At 43.3% G+C, this 27,128-nt stretch overlaps 1 protein-coding gene across 3 annotated transcripts in view; it reads right to left on the reverse strand.

Moving 5' to 3' along the window:
* Nucleotides 1–27,128, reverse strand: part of LOC108936599 (IQ motif and SEC7 domain-containing protein 3-like) — a 101,875-nt gene that overhangs the window by 13,564 nt on the left and 61,183 nt on the right. For all 3 annotated transcript variants that reach the window (XM_029248846.1, XM_029248844.1, XM_018756079.2), the window contains 5 exons: nucleotides 23,339–24,459; nucleotides 17,419–17,580; nucleotides 12,512–12,634; nucleotides 9,103–9,269; nucleotides 4,799–4,938 (listed from right to left, as the gene is read on the reverse strand). In XM_029248846.1, the coding sequence (XP_029104679.1) occupies nucleotides 4,799–4,938; nucleotides 9,103–9,269; nucleotides 12,512–12,634; nucleotides 17,419–17,580; nucleotides 23,339–24,453 (1,707 nt within the window). In that variant the 5' untranslated portion in view covers nucleotides 24,454–24,459. The remainder of the gene's footprint in view (nucleotides 1–4,798; nucleotides 4,939–9,102; nucleotides 9,270–12,511; nucleotides 12,635–17,418; nucleotides 17,581–23,338; nucleotides 24,460–27,128) is intronic.

The following is a 27,128-nucleotide window of genomic DNA, read 5'->3' on the forward strand; positions in this document are numbered from 1 at the left end:
CTCACATTCTCATATCTACCCTCTGTAATTTGTTTTTGTTTTTACTGTTGCTACACTGCTTCTCAAAGCAGTGAAGACACATGCGGATAACCCGGTGCCATATGTCTCGAACACGAGGAATCATTCCTAGGCAATTCTCTGGCTTGCTGACAATTGACTGCTTGCTGCTACATTGATTTCTATAAGCAGGAGCTCAGATCTCACAATCCGGAGTGTCTGATGGTACACGGCAAACACGAGTCGAGTGTTTCTCCACTTCCCAGACCCCCCGCTCTGCTTTCCAATCTTTAATTAAGCGTTTGCCAAGAGAAACAGAGGAGCGGAGACTGATGTACTGGCAGTTTCACTGTTCAGGCGTTAAGCCCTTGTGCAAACAGTGCCGCGTAGCATTCGTACATTTACTCTGGCTGAGTTTTATTGACCTTATCCAGCTTGTTTTAAGGGTTGCAAATGGATGACCAAGCAAGTCTGAAAGAACAGCCGCCCCAGTACCATAATGAATAGACTAGGTGCAATGGGGGGGAGATAGGTGTCCTTCTCCTTCCATACACCTAGCTGTTTGCTCCCCCTCCATTCACCAAATGTGTAATATTTATCACAGCCCAGTGAGCCAAGTTTCTCTGTTCCCCCAACTCTCCTCTTCCGTATTGTCCCTCTTCCGCAAGATTCCCTAACCGTAACCTTTTTCCATGTTGTCCTTTTTCATAAATTTGCTTGTTCAACTGTCTCTTGTCATAATTAAATTTAAAATTAATTGCCATATGATATATAATCAAAAATCCTCAAACATATTTACATGAGTGGATAGAGAAATACTGTTGATTATCATTATCTAAATATACATGAGTATATCAGAAAAACATATATAAACGAGGGGTTTGACTGGAAAATGAGGTAAATCCATTTTGATTGTTTTGAGAAAAACCCAGTTTTACAATCCTAATATGCTACTTTGACCTAGTATGAAGCAGTAAGCATAAAAAACACCTCAACAAACAGCTGTGCTGATCCTGTTCAATCAGCATATATTGAAAAAATGTTGCTGGAATAAAAATTTGGGAAAAGATAATTGCTTGTTCATTTCTTTTTTGCAAAATGAGATAAATCCAGCAGCATTTTTTCTCAAAACGCTAAAAATCCAAACATCTTTCAAATATTCCCTTCAAACTTTTTGAAAAATAAAACTATTCAGAGTATTAAAAGTTTAATTAGAGAAACAATACTTCATGAAAGGAAATTCAAGGCAACATAACATCATTATTCAATCATTCTCATTTTCATCTTCACCAGTCACAGCCAACACTCTTTCATAAAACTGCCTTGTCTCCTCATCTACCACTATGGCATCTAAGAGCTTGGTGACATCACTCTTCTTGGCTTCTGATACAGTCGATGATTTGGAAATGCTGTAAGGGCAAGATTTGCCCACTTTTACCCCTTCTTCAGAAGACTGTGAAGGCACCCCTCGCTAGGGTAGACAGTCTTGAGCCCCACCTTGTCTGATCCAGTTGAATCGTTGGGACTTTAGCTTCCGAAATTTTAAAGTCTTTTGTCTTTTTGATTACTGACAACACTGCAGATTTAAAATCCTGCGTATACTAGTCCCTGTCATAAATGTGAAGCTTTCCTTGTTTTTCCAAAATGGCATAGTAATCATCTGGCGTCAGTATGGTGTGATGCCGCTTTAGAGCCTTTCCAAAGACACCATCAGCAGGCAAAAATGAATGCCCTCAAACGGGGAAGAAATGTGATATCTGTAAATGCGGAGTCTATTTGCTAAGGTGAAATAGCATCCACAATACAATGAGTGATGTTTCAGTTTTGTCATGGGCGGGCATCGCTGAAAAGTCGGATCTTACTCATTTGCATAAGATTGTCCGACATTTTGCTTAAACAGTCCATGGGGGCAGATGATACCATGTTGCTGTCCATGCGATTTTGCCATTCTGTCCAAGTATAGAGGTTCGCATCTTCATCTTTACTCTAGTGAAGTCATGCCGAAGTGCATTAGCTATTGGCTAAAATCCCGATGATATCATCCTCTGGGATTTATCGTGGTTTTCCTAAATGAATGGCTGGCATTTATCGTCGTTTGCAAAAAAAGCTCAGTTTATAGGGATTGTTTGATCTTGTTGGAAATATCGCAACTTGTCAAACATTTTTACAGTTGAGGGAAAGAAGGCAACTTGATGCATATAACTGTTTTGCTATCTCCAAAGTTACGAAAATGGTGTTTATTGTGTTTTGCAGAAGGGGGCACGGTGGTGCAGTGGGTTGGACCGGGTCCTGCTCTCCGGTGGGTCTGGGGTTTGAGTCCCACTTGGGGTGCCTTGTGACTGACTGGCGTCCCGTCCTGGGTGTGTCCCCTCCCCCTCCGGCCTTACGCCCTGTGTTACCGGGTTGGCTCCGGTTCCCCGTGACCCCGTATGGGACAAGCGGTTCTGAAGATGTGTGTGTGTGTGTGTGTGTTTATTGTGTTTTGCAGAAGGGGGCACGGTGGTGCAGTGGGTTGGACCGGGTCCTGCTCTCCGGTGGGTCTGGGGTTTGAGTCCCACTTGGGGTGCCTTGTGACTGACTGGCGTCCCGTCCTGGGTGTGTCCCCTCCCCCTCCAGCCTTACGCCCTGAGTTGCCGGGTTAGGCTCCGGTTCCCCGCGACCCTGTATGGGACAAGCGGTTCGGAAAATGTGTGCGTGTGTGTTTGTTTGTTTGTTTGTTTGTTTTGCAGCCAAAACCCTTAAATATACAGTACTGTGCAAAAGTTTTAGGCATATGGGGAAAAAAGCTGTAAAGTGAGAATGCTTCCAGAAATAATGCTCTTAATTAATAAACTTCCTACAAAGCTTAGTAATGATTCATCATCAACAACCACTTGGCGCAGTAGGCTTGGCTGGGTCCTGTACTCTAGCAGGTTTGGGGTTCGAGTCTTGCTTGGGGTGCCTTGCGATGGACTGGAGTCCCGTCCTGTGGGTGTCCCCTCCTCCTCCAGCCTTGTGCCCAGTGTTGCTGAGTTAGGTTCCGGTTTGTCACAACTCCACTTGGGATAAGTGGTTTCATACATAGTGTGTGTACTTTCTTTCTTTAAAAACATACAAAACTGCAGCTTTTTGCAAAAGGAATGCTTGGAAATCTAAAATATGCTCTTTGTCATTGACACTAATGTAGAAGACAAATAACCGTTTAAAACTAATATTTTTGCGCCTAAGACTTTTGCAGAGTACTGTATACATTTATAAACTTGCGCCATGTGATCCCAGAATAGGCTCTGGACCACCGAGACCCTGCTCGGGACAAGAGGTTGGATGGATATATCAGATGACGAATCATTAAAAATTTCAGTCCTATTACGTTTTACATTCATTTTCTTCTTACGTTTTAAATGGATTATTTTTCTCAGCTCTAGGTCAAGAAACATGAAAACGGTTAATTTATAAAATTGCAAATGTGGCGGCTGAAGTGGTCCGGAACCATCTTCGGTCATGAGAAACTGTCACTGAATCTACTCTTGTTTTCACTCTGTGTCGGTGCCGTTTTACCACAACTTACTCTCTCAGTGCCCAGCTGTCATTTCATAAAGTGACAAGTAAAATATCCACCGTTTCACATGCAGTTACAGTGCTATGCCTGATATCTTTGTTTCCAAAAGCATGACATGTACTGTACTCTTTTTCTGCATGCCTAATATTACAAGAAGGACTGACATTATGTTGTAACGATTTCCAAAGAATGTTTTTGGATTTATTTTCGGATTTGACCAAAGAAGAGTAGGTTGTTCTCTACATTAATCCTTCATCCTATTTTTTAAATCACATTTTACTGTTGAATAATCATAGATTGAATGAATAAAACACAAAATCTGATCCTATCCCTGTGTGTCGTCATATCTGACTTTAGTTTTTTCTTTGGTTCTGTCGAGAATGCTGTTGCGCGCACAACAAAATGCGAAAACTTTTTTTCGTTCTGAAAGAGGAACTTCCTTCAGAAGAATACTTTATGGCGGCTCTTTTATTCCTGTACACCATCCACCTGCATCTAAATGTGAGCTTTGATTTTGTCGCTTGGAACAACCATCGGAGTGAAACTGTTTTCATCCGGCTAGACGCAACATAATCCTTACAACAAGCGCTCGGCAAACACACGGAAGGTCAACACAGATCAGGCCCATACAGCGAAGACGACTTGTAAACCATTGCAGCTCCTGTCCACACGCTACAAAGATTATTAAAACAGCATCTCCATAGTGGCCCCACATTGCGCTCTGCATCCTATCCACACTGCGTGACTCCGGCTAATGGTGGTCGTGGGCTGAATGGGAGGATTACAGATGGATGTAGAGCGCTGGCTGCCTGCCGCACTGAGAAGAGAGGGATTAAAGGTGTGATGTGGCAGCCGCTGACACTTTAATCTAGTCTTCACTGAGGATGTGTTACTTTCCTTACAGCTCTAGGTTGATTGTCTGAAGACGATTTATAATCACTGGTGAGATTGGGTAAAATGCGGTTTTCGTGTGCTGTTCGTGGCAGGGGAGGGAATAGAAGTGGTTTGCCAGGGTCTTCTTCCACATATGCCTTTAGGAACACAAGGAGAACATGGAAACTCTGTATGCTTCGAGATGCATTCAAACCTACACCTGAAGATGCAGCTCAGGAGCTGTGGGCCACCAGTGTTACCTGCTGCAGCACTATTCCACTTTACCCTGATTATACTTTTGTACATTTGCATTATGCCTCCAGCTAGATCAGTGCATAAGGTGTGTGTTGAAAGTAGGGTGCAGCACCCCCGGGAACTGCTGATTCTTACCGTCTTCATGCCCACGATGGACTGCTCCACCTTGGTTACGTATGTGACGTGGTCCTCATTGGAGCGGAGCTCCCTTTGCTGGATTCTCTCATAAATGCCGACCACCATGTCCCGGGGGATGTCCGCACCATCATCGACACCTGGGCAGCAAGAAAACTGAGATGTGTTATTTGATTCATTTCTTGGGATGTCACCATCCTCAATCCCTGGAGCCAAATTAGTCCAAGAAGAGCAGTGGCCAACCTTGGTTCTGGAAGGCTGCACTTTGGTCTGTTTCACCTCAGCTTGTAATTTCTTTATTGGTGCAATTATTAGATTGCATGTCACCTCCATCTGTTGTTTCAGGTGTAAATAAGCCGGTAATTAAAAAAAAAAAAAAAAAGAAAATATTGTCTAAAAGCCAGCTGGGCTGCAGCTTTTCAGGATGTAGTCTGAAGCTTTGATATGATCAACCCTCATGGTCTTCAACGCACTTTCAGTGAGACAGTTCATGGGGCACCCCACGGACCCATACTTTAACCGTGAGTTGTAGTTATCACAAACTCCCCACCTTCAAGGGCAGGAGGTGGTGTAGTGGCTAATGCTATCACCTTTGTAATTACAAGAACTTGGGTTCAAATCTCATCTCCTGCTCCAGTACCCCAGATGAAGGTGCTTACCCTGAGTTGCTACAGTAAAATTACCTAGCAGTATACATGGGTAAATAGCTTTAAGCAGCTTAACACAGCAAATTGAATAGATAAAATCATAATTGTAACCTTGCGGATGATTTCTATAAGGAAACGGTGATGTGAGGAGGAGGTTTACAAACATACTGATGCTGCCAATAGGTGTTGACCTTACAAGGCAAATCCATATCCAACCTCCACTCACACACATCTGAAACTGCTTGCGGCAAACCGGAGCCTAAAACAGGGCGCAAGGCTGGACGGGGGGAGGGGACACACCCAGAACAGGACACCAGTCTATCACAAGGCACCCCAAGCAGGACTCGAAGCCCAGACCCACCAGAGAATGGGACCTGGTCAAGCCACTGATTATTTCAGAGCCGTGTGACAAGACTCAGGTGTCACTGTCACACCTGCTGGGATATTTGGAATAGGTGGTGCCTCTCTAAGGCAAATACAAAGGCATCTGGCAGTGTAGCAGTTAGAGAGGCTGCCTTTGGCCCCAAAGGTTGCAGGTTTGAATCCCAGCTCTAGCATGTTTGAACAAGACACTTTCCCTAGCTTGCACCAGGAAAAATTACCTAGCTGTGTCAATGGATAAATAATGGTAAGCAACTTTGGAGATAGGCTAATGAAATGTAAACACCCAGGCCCAACCGGCAGTTCTCTGCCAGGAACACCTCATTAGGCCACTTCGTACGGGGCTGTCATCTGCGCGCTTATTTTAGATGAAGATGTGCGGCACAGCGATGCCTCCGAGTCCGGAGAGTCGGACAGCACGCCTTAAAAGGTCACAGAGCTGCCCGCACAGCAGCCGCAATCAGGAGAGCAGACATCCCACCACAGTGTCCTGCTGACATCATCCGCACTCCCTCGAGGGACTGGAAATGACTTCAGGTGCTGGATAGACACACTTCACACACCGACTAAAAACCATGACTAATTACAACATGCGTGTACAACATATCCGGCTTAATCAGAATACATCTAAATGATATGTTATGAGTAAACTGAAAGTGTGAAAACAACTCTAATATGGCCCACAGGATCTGAGCATGATGCTAATTTTTTGTTAAAGGTGCTCTTTATAAATTAGGCCAACTGTACAGCATGTTTACTTCAAATGGAGAAAGGTGACTTACATTTTTTAATTTAGCAGACACTTTTCACCATAACAACTTACAATGGATACTATGTAGTGTTACTAGCCCACACACCTTATTCACCAAGGTGATTTACACTGCTAGATACACTACTTACAATGGGTCACTCATCCATACATCAGTGGAACACACTCTCTCGGTCACTCACACACTATGGGTGACTCTGGACTGTGGGAGGAAACCAGAGCACCCAGAGGAAACCCACACAGAGCCAGGGAGAACATGCAAACTCCACACAGACTGAGCAGGGATCAAACCCATGTCCTCTTGCACCACCCAGGCGCTGTGAGACAGCAGCACTACTCACTGTGCCACCGTGCCTGCTGTGCTGACAGTTTGATTCAAGGCAAAATCAGACAATTCTTTACATAAAAATAACTGTTTTCTAAATTTGGATTTAGCTTGACACACCTACCCACTAAACGGAGGTTCACGGCTTATCTGAGAAGACCTCACACATCCACGATGACCTATGCCCTGAATATTTAAAAACAAGCTTGTATTTGGAGACGAGTGAAATGACAAGAGGAGGAACTCACATTATCCTTGATGCTATTAGATTTACAAGAGTAATGATTTGCACAAATGATCTATACATCCAATATCTGTATCTATATCTAAAATATTGTCTTCTGTTCAGTCTGAAAGCAGTTCAGCAATTTTCTCCCTCCCGTTTAGTGGGGGTGGGGGATAGGCGTGCAATTTTGGTTGGCAACAGAAGGATGTGAACAAATCAGGGCACCTTTTCTATTTGATTTGGTTAGATTATCTGGGTTTAGAAAGATCCACAGATCCAGGATCAGCGACAGCAGGCAGGCAGGCAGGTTGGCACACCGAGTTCCAGCTGCATCACCCTCCCAGCCAGCCGTTACATGGAGACGCCCCTCCCTGAATGCTAAGTTGGATCGCACATGCAGTGCGGATAGGCAGAGGATGCTACGAGAGCTCCAGTGCCTTAGAAACTCAGAGAGCTTTCAGAATCCAAATTATTTCAGCAGCAGAGGACATGGGCTGTCTGATGGCACATGTGTCTCCAAACGTAGGAAACCGAAGTTTTACAAATACAGGTTTACAATACAGTGCTGCTTTAAAGTATGTCAAGTCCTTGTGTCCCCTAGTTTTACCGTGAAATTGTTATTTAATGAGAAGCAGTCTTTCTTATCTGACGTAACAGGTGTGTAGTGACCAATTCCATATGTTGTTTTAGAGGAAACTGTGTGTGTAGCAGAAACGCAAAAGTAGTTCAGGTGCAAAAAAAAAAAAGTGAACCCCAAGTTGTATTGGTTAAATCAAGTATGTAAGCGGAATTAGGTGTATAAATCACAGCCATTTGTTCTTTTTATAAGTTTATTTTAATATGCTATACAAGAATAATGACCATCCCTATAGGGTTCACATACTTTCAAGTACCAGTGTATTTGAGGAAATGTTTCAGTGAGGAAAGGCTGTCTCTTGACAAATTACAAGACACAGTATTACTTTTTCTGTCCTATAAATATCTGAGTCCATATGATGTTAAAATATTGAAACTACCCTGAAGGTCACTAACAACAAACTGGGCAAATCTGGGTAAATCTCATTGTTAATGTTGTTTAACTGAGGAAAGCTACAAAATTCTCACAGCCATAGCCATCTGAGTGGACTCTATTGCCTTTCTTCTTAAGCAGTTTTAAAGCACGTGTGGCAAACGGTGCTATTAAAAATTAAAAATCGGTCTGTTTCTTAGCAGTCTTCCCATGAAGCCACACCGGTCATGTGGAGGGTAGTGCAGTGGAAAGACATGCAACTCCTTCATTTACGTGCTACCTGTTTTTAAGGTACACTCCCAATCTATGAGAAAATCCAGGGCTCAGGCTTTTCAGACCATGGCCACAGGCAATTTGAGTCAGGCGTTGACACTTCCCCAAATACCTTTGGCATTTGTACACTGTCTTAGTTAGTTTGTATGCACATGACTGATGTTCATTAACATTTGCATCCGTCTCTTCACTCTGCTACCCCCGCTCACGTAGGTGGGTATGTGACATGGTTGTGAAAGGCATCGACAAAGCAGCCTTTTGAGAGGAATGCAGGTAGGAGTCTTTGTTAAAGAGCTTCAACAGAAAATATGTACAGAATGGATGGCACCACCTGCCATGAGTGATCAGAATTGTCCAGAAATAATTTTTTTGATTGCTGATGAAATGGAAGTGTAGGTCATTTGGATGAACAAGTCCCTGGGGGTGAACTTGGGCAATATGCTGGAGTGGTGGATCTATCTATCTATCTATCTAACAGGAACACAAATTAATAACAGAATCTCTAGTGAACCTGCTTTGAGTTTTTGTATGGCCTTGAAATGTGGTTGCCAAGCAACCTTGGTGGCCAAGTCACTGTCACCATCCATTACATCATTCACATTTTTTATTGTAAGGTCTTATGTCTTCAGTGAGCACAGCATTTGCACAAGGTCAAAAGTCTCCAAAAAACTTACCTCGCAGGTTTCGGATGAAGTCCTCCAGCATCATTTTGCGGTCGGGTTTGATGTTGGGGCTGTACATGTCAGTGTTGAGGAGGATGATGGCAAAGGCCAGGATGAAGATGGTATCTGGGTTGTGGAACTGCTGAACTATGTCAGGGTTACACATGCAGTACCGCTGGCTGCCAACAGAAAAGTGGAACGTTTGTCAGGGAAATATCAACTGATGTACAACAGAGAAGAGTGTGTACTCAACAAGCACAACTCAACATTGAGGGAATCTCAACACTGTACACAACATATGAGATTTTTACTTAGTTACTATGCAAATATAGTTATGCAAAAAAAGTAGATTAAGAAATGTCAGGGGTTTTTTTTACAATCCATCAACTTGAGCCCATATTCTGCTTTTTCTTTATACAGTGCTTGCAAACATGTTTTCTAAATACGGATCCGAGTGTTATTTGGCACTATAAGGCTCATGAGAGCTCACTCACCACACACACACACACACACACACACACACACACAGAGATTCCTCCTGTAGAAAAATGGCTTTTGTAATGAGGGTTGTTTTGCTTTGTGAAGAATACACACACTGGTAGGGCAGCTCTACAGACACTTAAGGAGTTACAGTGAGACACTGAGGATTTTCTTCCTTTTACACACATAAAAAAATGAAAAACGCATGTACATGAACTTCATTTGAAAGAAAATCAGCAAACCTCTTGCTTGACTGCATTGTGATGTACATCAAGAAAACATGCAGCACAAAACACACGTGAGGGAGAACAGTATACTGACAGATATCCGACACAGTATTATTTCCTTTCTGTATTTTTTTTTGTCTATTTCCAAACATTTAACACTTTTTTGCTTCCTCTTGAAGCTGTTTGCCAGTTTTTTGAAAATGTGACACATAGATTTTCATAAAAACATTCAACATATTCGACAGAGAACATGCAGATTGCAATTAGCAAAGTTAAAATCAGCTGTCACTGAAAATGAAACTGCAAGCGGTGCTTTGACTTTCCTCATGTCAGGAATTTAGTTACTTCAGTTTAAAGTGAATTTTAAAGAGTCACTGGGGCTGTAAGACAAAAATTACGGCGTGGATAACACGTTTAGTGAGACAGGAATCAAAGAAATGAATGGGAAACCTAGTGTGGGATGAGAAACTGAAAGACAGAGTTGAATGTGATGCTTTCAGTTCCACCTGTTTCTGCAGTGCAAAGAAAAGTAATGAGGACAGAATGCATGCCAAACGCTCCTTGGGAACTGGGGATCTGGCCCTGCACTCAACTGTAGGGACAAGTATTGTCGGAATGCATCGGCGTGTGGGGACACCCGGCCAGTCGTGAGGACACACCCCCTCTATTTACAATGAGGCAGCTGCTGTTAAAAGACCCTGGAGCTCAGGGACGTGGATTGACATTTTGGCTTTGCTGGGGTTTCTCTTCACATTTCTCTTTTAATTTTTCTTTAGTCCACATGTTAGACTGAAAAAGATTTTTTTTTTTTTAGTTTGTTTCCAATAACAGCTTCAGGCTCTTTTTTTTTTTGGGAAAATATGCTGCCTTGCACTTCTGTCCTACCGACCTCTACCCTGCAACTGGGCCGCTATTAATTAAACTTTTGTTTCATATTAAAGAAATTGTCAGCATGTCTACCAAAAGTTTCATTCTAACTTTTTGGGACATTTCCTACTCTATTAGGACATTTCCTAAATTTCATTGTATTGTATACAATGACAATAAATAATCTTATTACACTAGGGCATGAGGACAAGTAGGCTTCACAAACCTAAATGCACTGCAATACAACTTTTTATACAGAAGGCATTGTACAGTCCATCCCATAACTCGATTACATTTATTCATTAAGCTGACACTTTTTTTTCAAAGCAACTTACAGTATTAAAGTTATAATTATTTACCCATTTATACAGCTGGGTAAACTTACTGGAGCAATTTAGGGTAAGTACCTTGCTCAAGGGTACTACAACCAGAGGTGGAGCTCAGATCTGCAACCTCTGGAACCAAAGGCAATGGCTCAAACCACTATGGTACCAGCTATCCCATTCCTAGCCTATCACAATTACCGTCTTTGAAGGTGACACCTTAATCTCGTTGAACGTAAACACTGGCAATTCTTCAGATTTCATCAGCGTGCAACCACAATGTCAGAAGAAAAAGTTCAGAAGGACAGCTTGGCAGTCTGAGCTTCATTTGCATGTAGTGACACTTAACAAAGACACAAGAGCCAAGATGGTGATTCATTCCATCACATGACTGACAAACGGACCCAGATGCTGCTCTTTGACTGAGACGCAGCATCACGGGGACCGTGTTTGCGCGTTTACCAACAATGATGAGCCGCCTCTCGTTCTGACATCCACCTGAACCACCTGTGTGTGTTCTCGAGATTTAATACTCTTTTACGCGGCACTGGCACGGCATTGATGAACGGCGGGGAAATTCCCATCCGCAAATCGGTGAACGCCGATGCGCCTCCACAGAAGAAAATACGAGCACCTGCACGACAGGACGTGCCCGCGATATTCGTCGGATGACAGATCTACTGCGACCGCCTCATTCTTGTTTTTTGTGTCTCCTGCATTTTGTGCAGACACATCAAAGGCAGTAGCTCTGGAGAGCAGCTGCTGAAAAAGGCCCCGCTTATATAACCAAAGTTATTTTTAAACCGGCTGCATTTTTTATTAGACGTTCTTTTTCTCAACGGCGCACGCGGTGCAGGAGTTATAAAACAAAAAAAAAACATTTCAAAATGAATGATTGTTAATAAATCAGTTAATTACAAAGCAGGTCCTCCAAAGCAGGGTTTGAAAGTGCTATACTGTGTGTTTCCTATGCAGAATAAGATATGAATTTCAATATCAGTGCTTAAAAATTCTCTTTGCTTTACATGCATTTTTGCCATTTTGCATGGTAATGCAGGATATTATGATTCAGCAGGGCACTGCCTAATTTTACAGAACCCTGAGCATGTGATTTGTACACACACACACACACACACACACATCTTCAGAGCCGCTTGTCCCATACGGGGTCACGGGGAACCGGAGCCTACCCGGCAACACAGGGCGTAAGGCCGGAGGGGGAGGGGACACACCCAGGACGGGACGCCAGTCCGTCGCAAGGTACCCCAAGCGGGACTCGAACCCCAGACCCACTGGACAACAGGACTGTGGTCCAACCCGCTGCACCACCGCACCCCTGTCTGATTTGTACACAGTTTTCTGAAAACAAGTAAAATGAATAACTACTGAGCAAAGCAAAAGTAATAATGTCATTGGTTGGGGAGGGTACGGTCTTGACGCCTAGCCCATTTTCTCCTGATTGAGTCATTGACCAGGCCAAGGAGGAAAGGAGATGTGTGGGACCTGCTGTCGCATGCAGCCCACCTGAAGGCCTCGATGAGCCGCTCCACCTTCTGTGCCTCGCCCTGCACCCGGATGTGGGCCTGGAACTTGCGCAGGGCCTCATCTAGCTCCATCCCAGAAAAGTCCATCTCATCCACTACGCAGCTGGGGAGCACACAAGAAGGGGAATAATGTTATTTCTAGGGCTGAACAGATTGGACAGTCTGGAGTCCAGTGCTCTCGGTAGATGACTTTGTAGCTTGTATCTGAAAATCCACAGAAAACCTAATTTGGAGTCACGATATAGACTAATAGAGGAATCAGAGTGAAGCCAGGGCACTAAAATTTACTTGTGGGCTATAACATTGTTCACTGCAGTCATTCGAATGTAGACCTGAAAAAACTCTTTCTTCTCAAACGTTTGGAATCTGTGTTCAATATTAATGAGTGAAACCTCTTTGAAAATCTTGTTTTTCTAAAGTTATATAAAAAGTAAAGCTATTCAAAAGGTATGAAAGAGTGACAACCTTTAAAATGCATGACTGGCACTCCGATGACAGACCATCTGATTCAACAATGATATTTTCCTTCGTTAAAATTCTTTTTAAAGTGAGAATTTGCTTCACTTTGACGGAAATTAAATGCGTTTAAATGAGTCATGACTGATGCTTCAACGTGAAGAACCCTAGTGATGCGCCGCTTTTTATTTCAAGTGGGTCATTTGAATAATTGGCCACAAGTCATCACAAACCATCGCACAACGTTGAATGTTAACTGGGAAAGTTTTCAAAAATTTCTAATCTGCATAGAAATTCCAGGGAGTATTCCACAGAAGCAACCATAAAAAGCGATGCCTTACTTACCAACAGCCCCATTCTTATTGAACTTAGAGTGCTGTATATGTAGCAAGTATGATCTAAACACCGCTCTACTAAAATGGTTCCAAGAGCACAAGTTCATCACCAAGGAGAGCACATGCAGCATCACTGCTTCTCTTAGAGAATGTAGTGTTACACTACATGGAAACCCCAAGACGCCCCTGGCTCAATAAGGTAGAAATACAGACTGTAGAAGAAAACATAGCAGAGGACTTGATAATAAAAAACTATGTGTTACAGAAAGAACCAAATTCTTGACTGAATCACTTGTCCAGTCCTCCATGCCCAGGAGCCTTCAGGTGATGTAGAGAAGCAGAAAGCTAGAGACTGAGTGCTGTCCCTCCAAGAAGGAAATGACCGGGAATCCATTGAGAAGCAACCTGCCCTGCTGCAGTCTGATGGTTTTGGCAGAACCTGCCGCAAAACTCCTCTACAAAACACCGTGACTGCATGGGAATGATGAGAACCCAAGAGCTGTGGTGCTGTTGAATATGGGCATCTCCTTTAGTTTATAACCATTGGTGGTGCCAGGCATCTGTCTCTGTTGCTATAGTGCCCCTACTATCATTTCACTCCAGTTCAGTGTGAAGAAACCAGCACTGAGCTTGATGGACTTCCTTGTCAGAAAAAGAGCAAAACACTTGTGGGTCAATCAGCTGGATTTTTTAGACAGTTTCGAAGGTCGGTGTATTAAGAGATCAGTTTTAGCAGTTTTTTTTCCAGGTTCTTGACCGAATTCTCATATGGATGCAATGTTTATTTCAATAGTCTGGAACGGAACTGTCTGACCTGGAGAAAATGAGCAAAACAAAGTCACTTCTCTCAAGATGAGCTTTGCAGAAAATGGTAGAATTTTTTTTTTTTTGTTAACTGAGAATATCACTTATTGAACAGCAGAAGGATCTGGAGGGAAATAAGAGGTCAGCAATCAAGCCTGATAATTACCCTACCTGATCATTATATCAAACATAGCACATTAGACTAGGAACTGAGCAAAGATACCATCTCTTCTTAGATACCGAAGTCTGTGTGAAGAACCAACTGAGAAATGATCAGAGAGGTGAGCACTGGAGCAGAACACACGGAACATCCAACGAGAGCAACACATGAACGGCAAGATATTTTGTGGGGAGTCCAGATGGTTGGAGAGCAAAACACAGTTGATCAATATGACCCCACATCAGAATGCGATGATCAGAAAGGGCTAATACCTCAACCTACTAAAGTTAGATCTTCCGTCCTCCAATGCAGATCAGCAATGCATGATGGGAAGAAACTGTACGTTTAAACGAACAACCTTTTCCCAGAGGAAACGGCTGACTGCTCTTTCCTGCTGCCGCTGATTAAACTGTAATCGCTCTAATGAAAACCAAAGGAGACGTCACCCAATCACATCTGCATAATAGCTGTCAGAGTCACCAAAGGGGGCTGCACCTCAGGCTGACTCACATCTTAATTAGCATTTCTGTCAGGTACAAGCGTGTTTCAATCCTTGTGTTTACTCTAACATGATTAATATGTGCAGAAGGCTCGAGTCAGGTAAACACGAGTGCCCATATGGACTGGTGTTTGCTGGAAGAAACTGATGGGGAAATTAGAAGCTAACAAGGCATACAGTTTTGCCCTTCCAGAAACAAGCATAAAAATATGTGCCCGTTACCCTTTTTTTCTTTTTAAGCTCGCAAATCAATAAGCGTGCTCAACTAATCGGGACTACAGTAAACACACCTACAGCTCAATTGAGTAATTTGTTTGCAGCAGCTCAATATGAACAATTATTGTAATTAATTTCACTCAGAAATGGCAGACTTCCTAATTACCCTAATTTCTGGCTCCTCTTGGAGAAAATGATAGATTGAATTGGCAAATGGAACGCTACCGAAAAGCGTGGCACCAAAGCACACCGAAACACGCTGAAAGACTCAGGCTTACCAGCTCATACCTGTCAGCACCTGTCACAACACACAATCTTTTGTGCCTCAATTTTGAATATACTGGGGGCTCCGAGGAAGAACAGGAAATCATTTGCACCCTCTGCATTTATTACTTTTTACATTGCGTTGCACGCAGGTCATTTTAAAGTGCAGAGGGAGCTCAAGGCAGAAGACTATCTCATTTCCAGCAATCCACCCTGAAAAAAGTGGGATCTGAACTGGCCTTACTCACAGGCTGCCTTTATCAGGGGAAATCACCCAATGTGGGAAGTGTAAGGGCAAAGTCAGATGTAACAATGTGAGGGCTTATTCACTGGATTTCCTTCTCAGAGATATGACATCATGAAGTATTTCGCGGCTTTGTCAAACCCAAATCACTCCAGTGCCCTTTAAACATTCATCAATTGGCTTAACCCAATAGTACCTCAGCACTCTGCCCAAACGTTTGTTTGTAGCCTTATGGGATGTGATCAGGTGTTTGCAGATGTTCGGAGGACATGGATTCATAGTTTTGTGTTCCTCTTTCTAAAAAAGGTGCCAGACCTTGAGCAAAAGCACAGGCTATGCCTCTGTCTGTATTTTACACCTCAACACAATAAGGTAATAACAATAAAGCTATGACGAGGTCATGATGTGATGTTTCTTAGAGCATCTTCTTTATTAAGAGTAAATCAGAAGTTCAAGAGGAGAGATTTTGGGACAGTATAAACGTATTTGTTGCTGAACAGTTCTTTCGTTGAGGACAGAAAGGCTGTTGGAAGGATGCAGTAGGTCTCAGAGGTTACCAGGAGGAACCGTGCATGATCACGGAATGAAAGCAGCTGCCCTCCAAGGTTACCATGGCAATCCACGTGAGAACGCAAGACAGATTCGGCTGGCCCCTACGGTGTTTCGTGTAAGAACAGACGACGGCATGATCCTTGGGGCACTTTTGATCTCATTCGAGAGCACGCACTGAAGTTTACGCCTAACCTCCTTCAGAAGAAAATGTGAGACAACATGAAGCATGACCGCTCTGACTCAAGAGGTCTGCCAATCTGTCCTCCTGCTGAGCAGAGGGGGGAATGTTTTGTCACAGCCACCTTTGAGAGGGATTAGGAGGTATCAGTTGTACTGACCTGTAATGGATGGGCTTGACTGTTCCCACTTTAGAAATCCGAAAAGAAATGATGTTTGGGACATTAAGTGTAAGTCTGGCTTACCACTTCTTTTTTTTTTTTTTACTGCTTGGGAATTTAATAAGATAGATCTTAAAAATTCTGATCAAACCTGCCTTTAAAAATGCCCCAGAACATTTCTGAAAAGCTCATCTTGTTGCATTTTACCTCCGATGAAACCCTTGAACCCAGCTGATGAAAGGAGTCCAGACGCAAACACCAGCTGGAGTCTACTGGTACTGCTCTAACCGTTCTGCTCCCTTGGTTAATACCCATCTCCAACGGGAGGATGGGAGTCACTCCACACTCTCCTTCTGCATTGCTCAGTCCCGCTGTCCTGCACAACTCCCACATGCCTGCCTTTCGTCCTGTTTTTCAACCCTGCCATTTAACGCGTCCAAACGCACATAGACGCACCGCTCAGTATTCCACAGGCAATACTGTGAGCACAGCTTCTCTTTGCTGACATCGATTTTACCCCATGCTGTACCTGTGAGCTTGGTAATGTATTGCTTTCCTATAGAGTGTGTGTTGCTTTAAATCAAGTCATTTCAGAGGCTGGTGTAGATTTAATTAAAAGATGCCAGCAATGTGCTAGAGCTCACTGATGCCATAGAGGATACAGTTTAAAGCTTCAGAAGCACCGACATGTTATTTTCTTCTGCAGGGTACAACCGCAATGCATCAGATAAAGAAAATATATATTTATCTCACAGGACATATAGTATTGTTAGGCAAAAGCAAAAGTGCATAAAAATCAAAGGGCCCTATCCAGTGTTGTGAAGTATTGTAAAGTCAATATTAATTTCCTCTCATACACAGTTTCAGAATATTAAGCATATTCTGTCTGTGACTATCAGTGAAGGTTTGCAGTTGCGTGGAGTTGCACTTTTGCAGTCTGGCTGCTTTCTGACAGGTGATGTTGGGTACTATACTGTGTCTAGGAAGGAGGGGCGAGGGTTGGGTGAAGCGATACCTACTCCAGGACATCTCTGTTGAACTGCTTCTTGCTGTTGCCCAGGAATTCACCAATCATCTGTCTGCTCAATCCTTTCCTCTGCAATAGGAAGTGGGCAACACCTATGGGTGTGTCGGGGATGAAGCCTCTGGAAATGAGGAACTGGATGCCTTTGTCTGGGTTCCTGCAGTGTTGAGACACAGAAGAAAGACGTGAATAACACTGACATCCATTCCACCTCACAAACACTTTGCAGTCCAACTGTACCGTTTAACAGATTAGGGAGTGGGGTGCACAATTTTCTCAGCCAAAGGGATCCTCTGAAGCACATTTAACATGAATGTCTCAAATAAAATAACCACAGCTTGAGCGTTCAGCTCAGAATTATCTAATTATGTGAAGCTCTAAGCTCTATAGGCGCAGTCATGTTCATATGCATGTCAAATTATTTAACTGTATTAAACCAGCAACATCTTTTATTGAACTGCAGTGCCCCTCACCATTTACTCTAAATGATCCCCCATTAATTAAAAATCAACACTCAAAACACAAAGGTTCAACTGAAGTAAAAGACTTGAATACTGATAAAGTGGTAAAACAAATAAATAAAGCTGTTAATTTACGATATATGGGGCTGTTACAGCGAAAGCAGGGAACAGGCTCTCTGCTGTTATGTTTCCTGTGTAGAGTGGCACGTTGAAAGTGGGTTTCACTGTAATGTTTCATCTGGTTGCACAATTCAAAGCATTAGTACAAAATGGTGCTTGAGGAAACAAGAAAGCTTAATGCGACGCTCCCATCCTTCTCCCGTTAGGTTATGTAAGGAAGGCATGTGTCATGTCGAATAGGCTGGCCAGGATGAACTCCCACACCTCTCGGATGCATCCCGCCAGCAGCTGTGGTGCTGAACGGACAGCTCCCTGCAGCCCAACATCCTGATTGCTCCTCTACGAGACTGTTAAATAAGGTCTGCGGCACTGATGATGATCCTAAATCACTTTCAGTGTATGATAGGTGATCCGAGAAAGGTGAAATGGGCAAAAGTGCACTCGGGTCAAGGGTGCCCATGGAAGAGTGTTTGGAAAAATCAAAGTCTAGTGTTTCACATGGGGGTAGGACGTGCTTCTAAGTGCCCACATTCATCTTATAGGTTTAACAGTCACAAAAGAGACGGATCAGTTTGTGTTTGGCAACGTTGCTTCCTTCATCCTACTTCCCCAGGAAGATGTCATCTCCCCCATGGGCAAGCATGCCTTGAACATTGGATTATATGTTACATCAACAGAGACAGACAGACTCGCATATGTGCTTTACAAAAGGTACAGACAGATGTGTAGAGAATCCCATTAAAGCAGACAAGGCTGTTCCTCCACAAACTGCCTACTCTCCACATGTGCTTCATCGCCTCCGTCTCTCTTGGTCTGTCAGTAGGATCTGAAGCTTGACTAGAAGAAGAGAGCAGAGGCAAACAGGGTCCATTGCTCCTGTCCTACAAGCCAATGCATATGGCAGCAGCATCCCCCAGAGCAGTGGATTTCACACCCGAAAGATATACCCTCAGCACAACAATCCCCCTAGAAAGCTTGTTTGAGCAAAAGCATGCAGAATGCCCGTTCCTGGTTCACCAGCAGGTACTGAGAACCAGCCTACCTAGAAAGATGAGACCCATCCAAGTATCATGAGGTGTGGTTTGAGGGGTAGGGGTACAGAGGGGTGTTTTTTTCAGTAGCTCATACTCCAGAACTATACTGAAAATTTCACTTTTGCTTTTTCAGAGAGATACATACTGTATATTGTAAATTTACATGCTTGTGATACAACTATTACATGGGACCCGTACTGGGTTTGTTGATCTCTTCAATGCCTACTTCGCTACCTCTCTCTCTGTGCTCCAGAAGCTCCTGATGCCCCGGGTCCAATCACAGCTCCCCTTAGAGAACCAGTTGTCCACTCTCAAACTCTTGAAAATGAGCCTCAGAAATGACAAGAGGTAATTCATGTCCAGTATTTTTATTCTTTATCTTTCCATGGTGGCCCCAGCTGAAGGTAACCATTCCCTGTCACAGCCCAATGACACACAAGGCAGAGGAGCTCATTTCAGATCCCGCTTAAACTGGGCTGGGGGCTGGGTTTATCCATTATGCTAATTAAGAGGGCTGAAGCAAAATCTGGCTGATTCTGGCTTATGGTTTACCCATTGAGTGGAAAGGTGTACGCTGCTTCATGTGTGAGAACACTGGGCCCTGCCTCTTTCCACCTCTGTCAATATGTGACAAGACTCCAGGGACATTGTAATCATGCTCTGAATCCAAGAAGCTAAAGGATACAAGTGGAGAGGTGGCCTAAGTGTAGAGTCAAAAGCATGGAGATAGAAAACTCTGGTGTGGCCTTTGGTCTATGACTGCAAAAGCACCATAATACTGTTAGGGCAATAAATGGGCTATAATGGACCATAAATTCCAAAAGAAATTGAGAACTTGTGGTAATGACTTGGAATGGAGTTGGTTAAAAGGCATTACACAGTAGTAGGTGATCTTCAATGTTTTACAATTGCTTTATAAACAATTATAGTGGGCCGCCCGGTTTTGGATGGGACTACAAAAAATAGAAGGCTGACTCAAATATAACAGAATGGTTAGAAGCCAGTAAGCATTCAATGAGTCTCCAACTCTCATTGTAGTGCTTCTGCATCAGACCAAATGCTCAAAGTCCAACATCGGCCTGCCCTCCCTTCCTCTCTTCATGCTATACAGCATGATCCACCATTGGGTGAAGAGTTCTCCAATCCCAGACATTCCCTTTCTGGAAAGCCCTCCCAGGGTTCATCTCCTCTTGGGATGCTCCTCTAGCCCCGCCTCTCCACTCTCCCCAGCGGCTACACACAACCAAAAAAGACCCCCTGTGCATTAGCGGGTGAAATGAGTCAAGCTCAACTTATCTTTCTTAATTACCTGCTTCGGGAAAGGAAACACAGTTCAACCCAGCTTGAATATAAATCTGCTGCTGCAATGTGAGGAGGGGCCCGCATGCCTCGCCACGCCACCTGCCTCCCGAAATCTGCTCTGAATGCAGAATGGAGTCATAGGTATTAGCTTAGGGAAACGAAATGGCGGAACTAATAAGGTCTCCTTGCTCGTAGGGCACTGAGGTAATGCTTTTACCTGTCAATCTCTCCCGTTTGAAAAAAAATGTAAAAAACTGGACAGGCAACTAAGCACAGCAAAGAGTTTTAGGGGACGGGGAAGGTTGTTCGTGGAAACTTCTCAGAAGCTGAGAACAATGACAGTGTGGAGAAAAAAGGAGCTTCTGTGTGACATGAATGAATTACATCTCCACCCAACAATCCCTCGTAATTCACTGATTGCTATTTTTACCGTAGCATGGCTGCCAAATGCTATTCCTGGTACAGAGGAAAACTGAGTTGCGGTGCCTCCCACACCGCAAGCGTCCTGCCAGTTTTACATTCATGAGAGTAACATTTTTGTGCTGTCTGGCATATCCGTTTCCTTTACACAGAATCCTCCCAGATTCTGCTCTTACACACATCCATTGAAAATTGCTAAACGAGGAAAAGAAAACAAGCTGTCAAAAAATGCAAATAATAATAAATTAAAACAACCCGGAAAAATAAGCAAATCAATACAAAAAATGGTTTCCCCAAACTTGTCTCTAACTGGGGTCATGGAAAGCCTCCCGATCTGGCTCCTTTCTTCAGCCTTTGGATACTGCTCTGCATATTGCGGCTGTTCTGCTCCACTTGAAGGGCTAATGGAAGTAACCTGGAGGCCCCTTTGGTGGGCTTTCAATGCCCCCATCATTTGTAACAACAGACAAGATGCTGCTGTGTGCCCGCTGAAGAACTCACGAAAAAAAAAAAATGGAAAAAGGGTTTGGCTCAAAATCTGGAAATAGATCCTTCCACTGATAATCCAAAATAAAAGAAAATACTGTAGCATGCTTCTGTAAAGACCTGAAACGGTAGATGACACAGCAGACATGCTCATCTGTGCAAAAAATAACGGAGATAGGAGAACCAGATTAATCCCTTACATTTAAGCGTGCTCTTAAGAATCAATGACATTAAATTAACATGACACCTTAATGCTAAGACCTGCAGACGGATTTCAAAGACATCCGTCTAACCTGATTAAGGCCCGATCATTTTAAATATGCCATTAATTCCTAACTCTGATTCATAGGATTTATGAATCTAATGTCCCTGGTTCACTTATATATTTATATATGCATGTGTATGGGTGTGTGTGTGTGTGTGTGTGTGTATGCTGCTGGGGTTAAGTGTGCTGTGTGCCGCTCCTTTAACGCCTGGATGGGGAAGGTCATCCACACCCATTAACTGCCCTGTCTCCTCCTTTACGGACAACACTTCCCGAGAAGCCGTTGTATCTTCAACGCACTTGTCTACAAACTTAGTGTTGCCTTTACAAAAAACCAGATCCATTAGCGGATGGGCATGATTGAGCAGAATGAGAATGGAAGTGGGTTTTGGGTTGGGTGCTAGCAACAAGACTGGAGTAATACACCCCACTACAGGAGCCTCATCTACTATGAAACATTCTACAAACAAGTGAAAATAAAGACATTATTAACAAAAACATACAGATACAGAATCACAGAAAAAACAATTGGGTTTGGACAAAACAGAGCATATATATGCATTATATTAACTGAATGAGCAGCTTTCCCAATATATGGGGTAATATCCGTTGAATATTAATTCTAATCTGTTTAAATTATGTTTATTGATGTCACATTTGCAGGGATCCCAATAAAAATGGACATGATCTCGGAGGTATTCTGGAAACAAATTGTAATGCATGGGCATTTCTTACGCTGCGTTTGAATGTTAATCACTATAATTACATATATACTGACAAGTAAATGTGATGCATTTGTGTGCGTTTCTTAAATTATCATTTATTTTTATTAAATCCTTGACAGAAATTGTATTCATGGTGATATTATATATGTTGTACAAACCCCTATAATGCTTTAAAATGCTTCAGTAAAATAAAGATTTTGCTTTACAAATGGCAAAAGGTTTTTCCATTCCTTCATATTTACACCACATGTATTACCATTAAGCTACATTTTCAATGAGTCAATCAAATAATGTACAAGCTGTGTAATATAGTGGATCACAAGGTTTATTATATGTAAACTTCACTCCACACAAAGTCCTCCCCTTGAACAAGGGTCTTTTGTGTTTCATAGTGCCTCAGTTCAGAGGATAAGTTGGGGTTCCACCTGCTCCAGGATCTGCTGCATTTCTAGACTTTCCAGACCTGCTTATCTGCACCAAGAAATAATTTAGATTTGGTTATTCCTCCATCAAAGTTCATACACAATCCTGCCTTCCAGTACCTTCCCTTCAGCACACATACAATCGCGAACAGAAGGTAGCAGTTTGGATGGGGCGTCTTCCCCTCTCCCAGAGCTGTGGAGACCTGTAATCCACCAGACAGTTCTCATTTGTGGCATGAAGGGATCAGACCATAGCTTGGTTTTTCTACGACCGTTCCTGTGAAACAGATGGCCACATAAGAAAAGCTTGATAGTACTCAGTTTCAGTCCTGCTGTGATGCTGCCCAATGCACTCAGCACTGCTGAATCCATACCAACAATCAAGAAGGGTCACAACCATGATCATGTGCTGCATTTCACAGCCACAATCTTCTCCTTATTTGCTTCCTGACTTTCACTTCTGTGGATAGCTACCCGAGAAACGTCTGCAAAGGTTTTCTGATAAATGAGCTTTTGCACCTCCTGAGTCATATGTCACCTTGGAGAAATGTGTTTGCCAAATGAATAAATACTGTAGTGCAGCTTGGTGTGATGGTGTTCAACAGACCCAGCTTTATAGGGCTGTGAAATCAGCACATGACTGCTCAGCTGGCAAAGAATAAAAGTTTAAAGCTACTCACACATTGAAAAGGTTGAGGCCAATCCTGTATAGGCGCTTGCGCATAACGTCAGTGGAGAGGGTGGGCGACTTGCAGCTGGCAGGGTTCTCGCAGTGGTACCGGGGCAGGCTGAGAATCATGGCCTGCAGGGCCTCCTTGGAGGACACCTCGGAAGCCGACTTCGCTGAAGTGGAGGTGCTGCTGCTGCTCATCTGCTCTGAGCTGTTGTCGGCCGTTTCTGACTCGGTGCGCTTGGCCTCCAGCACCTCTGGCCCTGACTCCTGCTCCTTCTCAGTCTCCTTTGCATCTTTTACCTCTGTTTCCGCTTGCATGGCCTCCAGCTTTTCCAAAGCCAGCTGCTGTTCCTCACTCATCTCCTCACTCGGAGGAGGGTCAGGAAACTCATTATCATTCACCTCAGGGTCCGGCAGATCCCTTTCCTGGGGGGTCTCCTGGACCCCTTCCGGGGGCTCCTGGGGGGTCTCGGCGCCAGCCTGCTGTAGACAGTTGGCAAGAGCCACGGAGGTTGACTCCATGACAGAGGAGGACATGTGGAAGTTCTGGTTGTCGATCTGCACTGTCACATCACGGAAGGCCATCATCAGCTTGCTGGCGCTACGAGGCAGGTTCTCAAGTCCATCCCCCTGGGTGCTCTCTTGCAGGGTGGCAGGGTCCACCCCCAGCTCCCTGCCACCTGTCCCTGGGACCCCAGCTGCCCCCGTGCTGAAGGTCTCGGTGAACTGATAGGTGCCTCCATCTTGCAGGGAGCACATGGTCTTCAGGCTCCAGTTGCTGAGGGCCTCATCGATGGACTTGGCCAAGGACTGCACCTGTTCGGTGAAGGAGTCCTCCAGGTCAGTCAGTGTGCCACCCACAGTGACTGGCAAGGAGGGAGATCTCACCAGGGGGATGCCCACAAAGTTGTAGCCCTCCACCAGGGCCTTCTCAGCGGAGAAGCCCTCGGTGTTCTGCAAGCGCACCTTACGCATGGATATCCGCCGTGGCAGGCGGCTCTCCAGCAGGGAGTTACGGATCTTCTCAAAGTTCTTGCTGAGCTGGTACTGGCGGAAGGCAGTCTGGATTTTGCAGGCGGCGCGGCGCGAGATCAGGTGGCCCCCATATTTATGCTCTAACATTTCGATCTGGCAACGAGAAAACAATACGAGAAGAAATGAATTTAATCAGCTTCGTGTAAAAAGAGGGAACATAAGGAAGAAGTCATTTCGTACACTAGGAAAAAATACAGAGAGGGCCAAGAGACGTTCTACTTAACACAATATCCAGCATAACACAAGAAACATACTTCGACAAGAAAAACATTCTGAGGGTTGGAAGCATATGGTTGTGGCTTCAATTCCAAAACAGTACCAGCTGCTGTATGCAAACTGAGATACATTGTAAATTTCACAATTTCATTATTATAAGTGAAAGTCATACTTTCTGAAAATTTAACTTCTAAAGGTAAAAGGATTATAACCATAAGGTCTGTCCAGTTTGGACTCAGTCTGTTGACACTGTGAAAAGGGGCAGTAGGAGCACAAGAGTGAGTCTGAATGCAAACAGAAGTCTGTGTCGAGCGTTTCGAAGATCAATAAACCTCTCAGTTTACTGCTGCCGCAGAGTAATAGAGGCCTGCGTGCCTAGTTCATTACTGGGGCTTTACAATTTCAATCTTTGCTTTTCCCCAAGATCTGCGAGGCATGGAAGATAAATATCGGGACTGTGGGAAAATGGGATGGTGAGTGAGGTAGCAAGAAAGGAAGAAATTAGCATCCAGAAGTGAGGCCGACAGGCACCCGGAATGAAATGGCACATTGCAGGGCCAGCCTCCGTTCTGCAGGGGAACGTGGACCTGGACCAGTTCCTCCTGCGCATTATGTTTAGTTTGTCATGTGTTTCAGATCCACTCCGTGCCCTTTGCTCTTTCCATTCCGCCACAGTCAATTTCTAAACTTTTTCAATATGGGATACGAACCAAAGGAATAAATTTGTTCCCTTCGCACAGATGAATCCAATGAAAGGAGCAGCTGGTAGAGTAATGGTTAGACCGACTGACTTGCACTCAAACTATAGCCCCTGCTTTAGGTTCCTAGGGGGACTTACCCTGAATTGCTCAAGTAAAAATTACTCAGCTTTATAAATGCGCAAATAATTCTAAACATTTTAAGCAATATACCTAGCATTATAACATGCAGTGAAAAAAAAAAATCAGTGAAACAAATAATCAAAAATGTAACATCAGACCTTGTCAGATGTACCACATAAAATATACAGTTGCAGACAAAAAAAAGAGTTGTTCTATGATGCATTATCATTATTTTACCTATTTGGCTTACACACACATTTAGATTTTGGTTTGACATAGACAATTTATTCTGTTCACCAGATAATAGTAAGTCCATACTTCATAGCTCATTGAAGAAGACTTAGCAAGATCATTTTTGCTGAAATACCAATGGAGAAGGAATATAAACCAATGTGAACATGTTGTGGTGTGAAACCTAAGTTAAAATAATGGTATTTTAAAGTAAAGAAATGTTATAAAAATAAAAAAAAAGAAGTACACTATTAGATTTGCAGGAATTGAAGGAATAGCTGTCTAAAGTATGAATCTGAGTCCCAAAAGATACGATTTTCAGACACGTTTCAGACACACAAGCTCAAACACTTCAGTAAAAATACAGTCACAGGCTTTTGGATGGGGGATAAGGGCACTGGGTAAGAAACTGAATAATGTCATAAATCTCACTTGTAAAGAGGGCAAACACTACCTTTGGGATTTCTGTAGGAACCGGAGGCTGTAAGTGGAGCCATCTCCTTCACTTTGTCTACTTTAAACCGAGAGCCGACGTTCTTCTGAACTGAAAGTTTAACTCCCTTGGTTCGTCGTGCCAGATTAATTTGCTGCTTTGCCAGAGTGAAAAAAAGTGAAGAGAATAATTGGCAAAAAGTGATTTTAAATTAGCAGCCATCCCAGATGGAAATATTTTGGCAACATGTCATGAGACTCATTTTCCTGAACCAAACAGCTGAAAGCCCAGCTGTACAGCACATACCGCTGGTACTCAACATGCACCTCAACAGCCCAGGTCCAAGAAGGATTGTGTCACACTCATGTTTTATCACCAAGGATGCCTGAGGTGCCATAACTTAGCAGTGTTACCAAACCTCGCCGAATTACCAAACCATTTGCGTTGTTTCATTGTTTCATCCCGTGCGGCTTCTCAGCAGAACATGCCGCTTTCAATTTGGATGTTGTTCAATATCCATAACATCCATAATATACAAAGCAGATTGTGAAGAACATGTTATTAATAGTATGTTAGGAATATGCTTTTATTATAGGATTGAATAGCTTGGACCCTTTTGTGTATTAATTATATTAATGATATTAAGGAATAGCTGGTAGAGTAGGGGTTAGTGCTATTGCCTTTAGAGCCAAAGGTTGCAGGTTTGATCTCCAGCTGTAGTATACTTGAGCAAGGTACTTACCCTAAATTGCTCCTGTAAAATTACCCAGCTGTCTAAATGGGTAAATAATTGTAACCTCAACATCATAAGTTGCTTTGGAGAAAAGTATCAGCTAAATGAATAAATGTAATAGCTTTAAACATATTCCTTGTTCTAGAAGCTTTAGATAGATCTAACGAGCTTCTGCTTTTTTTTTTTTTTTTTTTTATATTGCAAGTATTTATCTGAGTTGTGTTCTGCTGCTGTAACATAATTTCCCTTGTGGGATGAATAAAGTATATCTATCTATCTATCTATCTATCTATCTTTAGAGGGCAGCTTCTCAAAATGGTTTATGGTG

Source organism: Scleropages formosus, chromosome 24 (assembly GCF_900964775.1).
Source record: "Scleropages formosus chromosome 24, fSclFor1.1, whole genome shotgun sequence".
Classification (NCBI taxonomy): Eukaryota; Metazoa; Chordata; class Actinopteri; order Osteoglossiformes; family Osteoglossidae; genus Scleropages; species Scleropages formosus.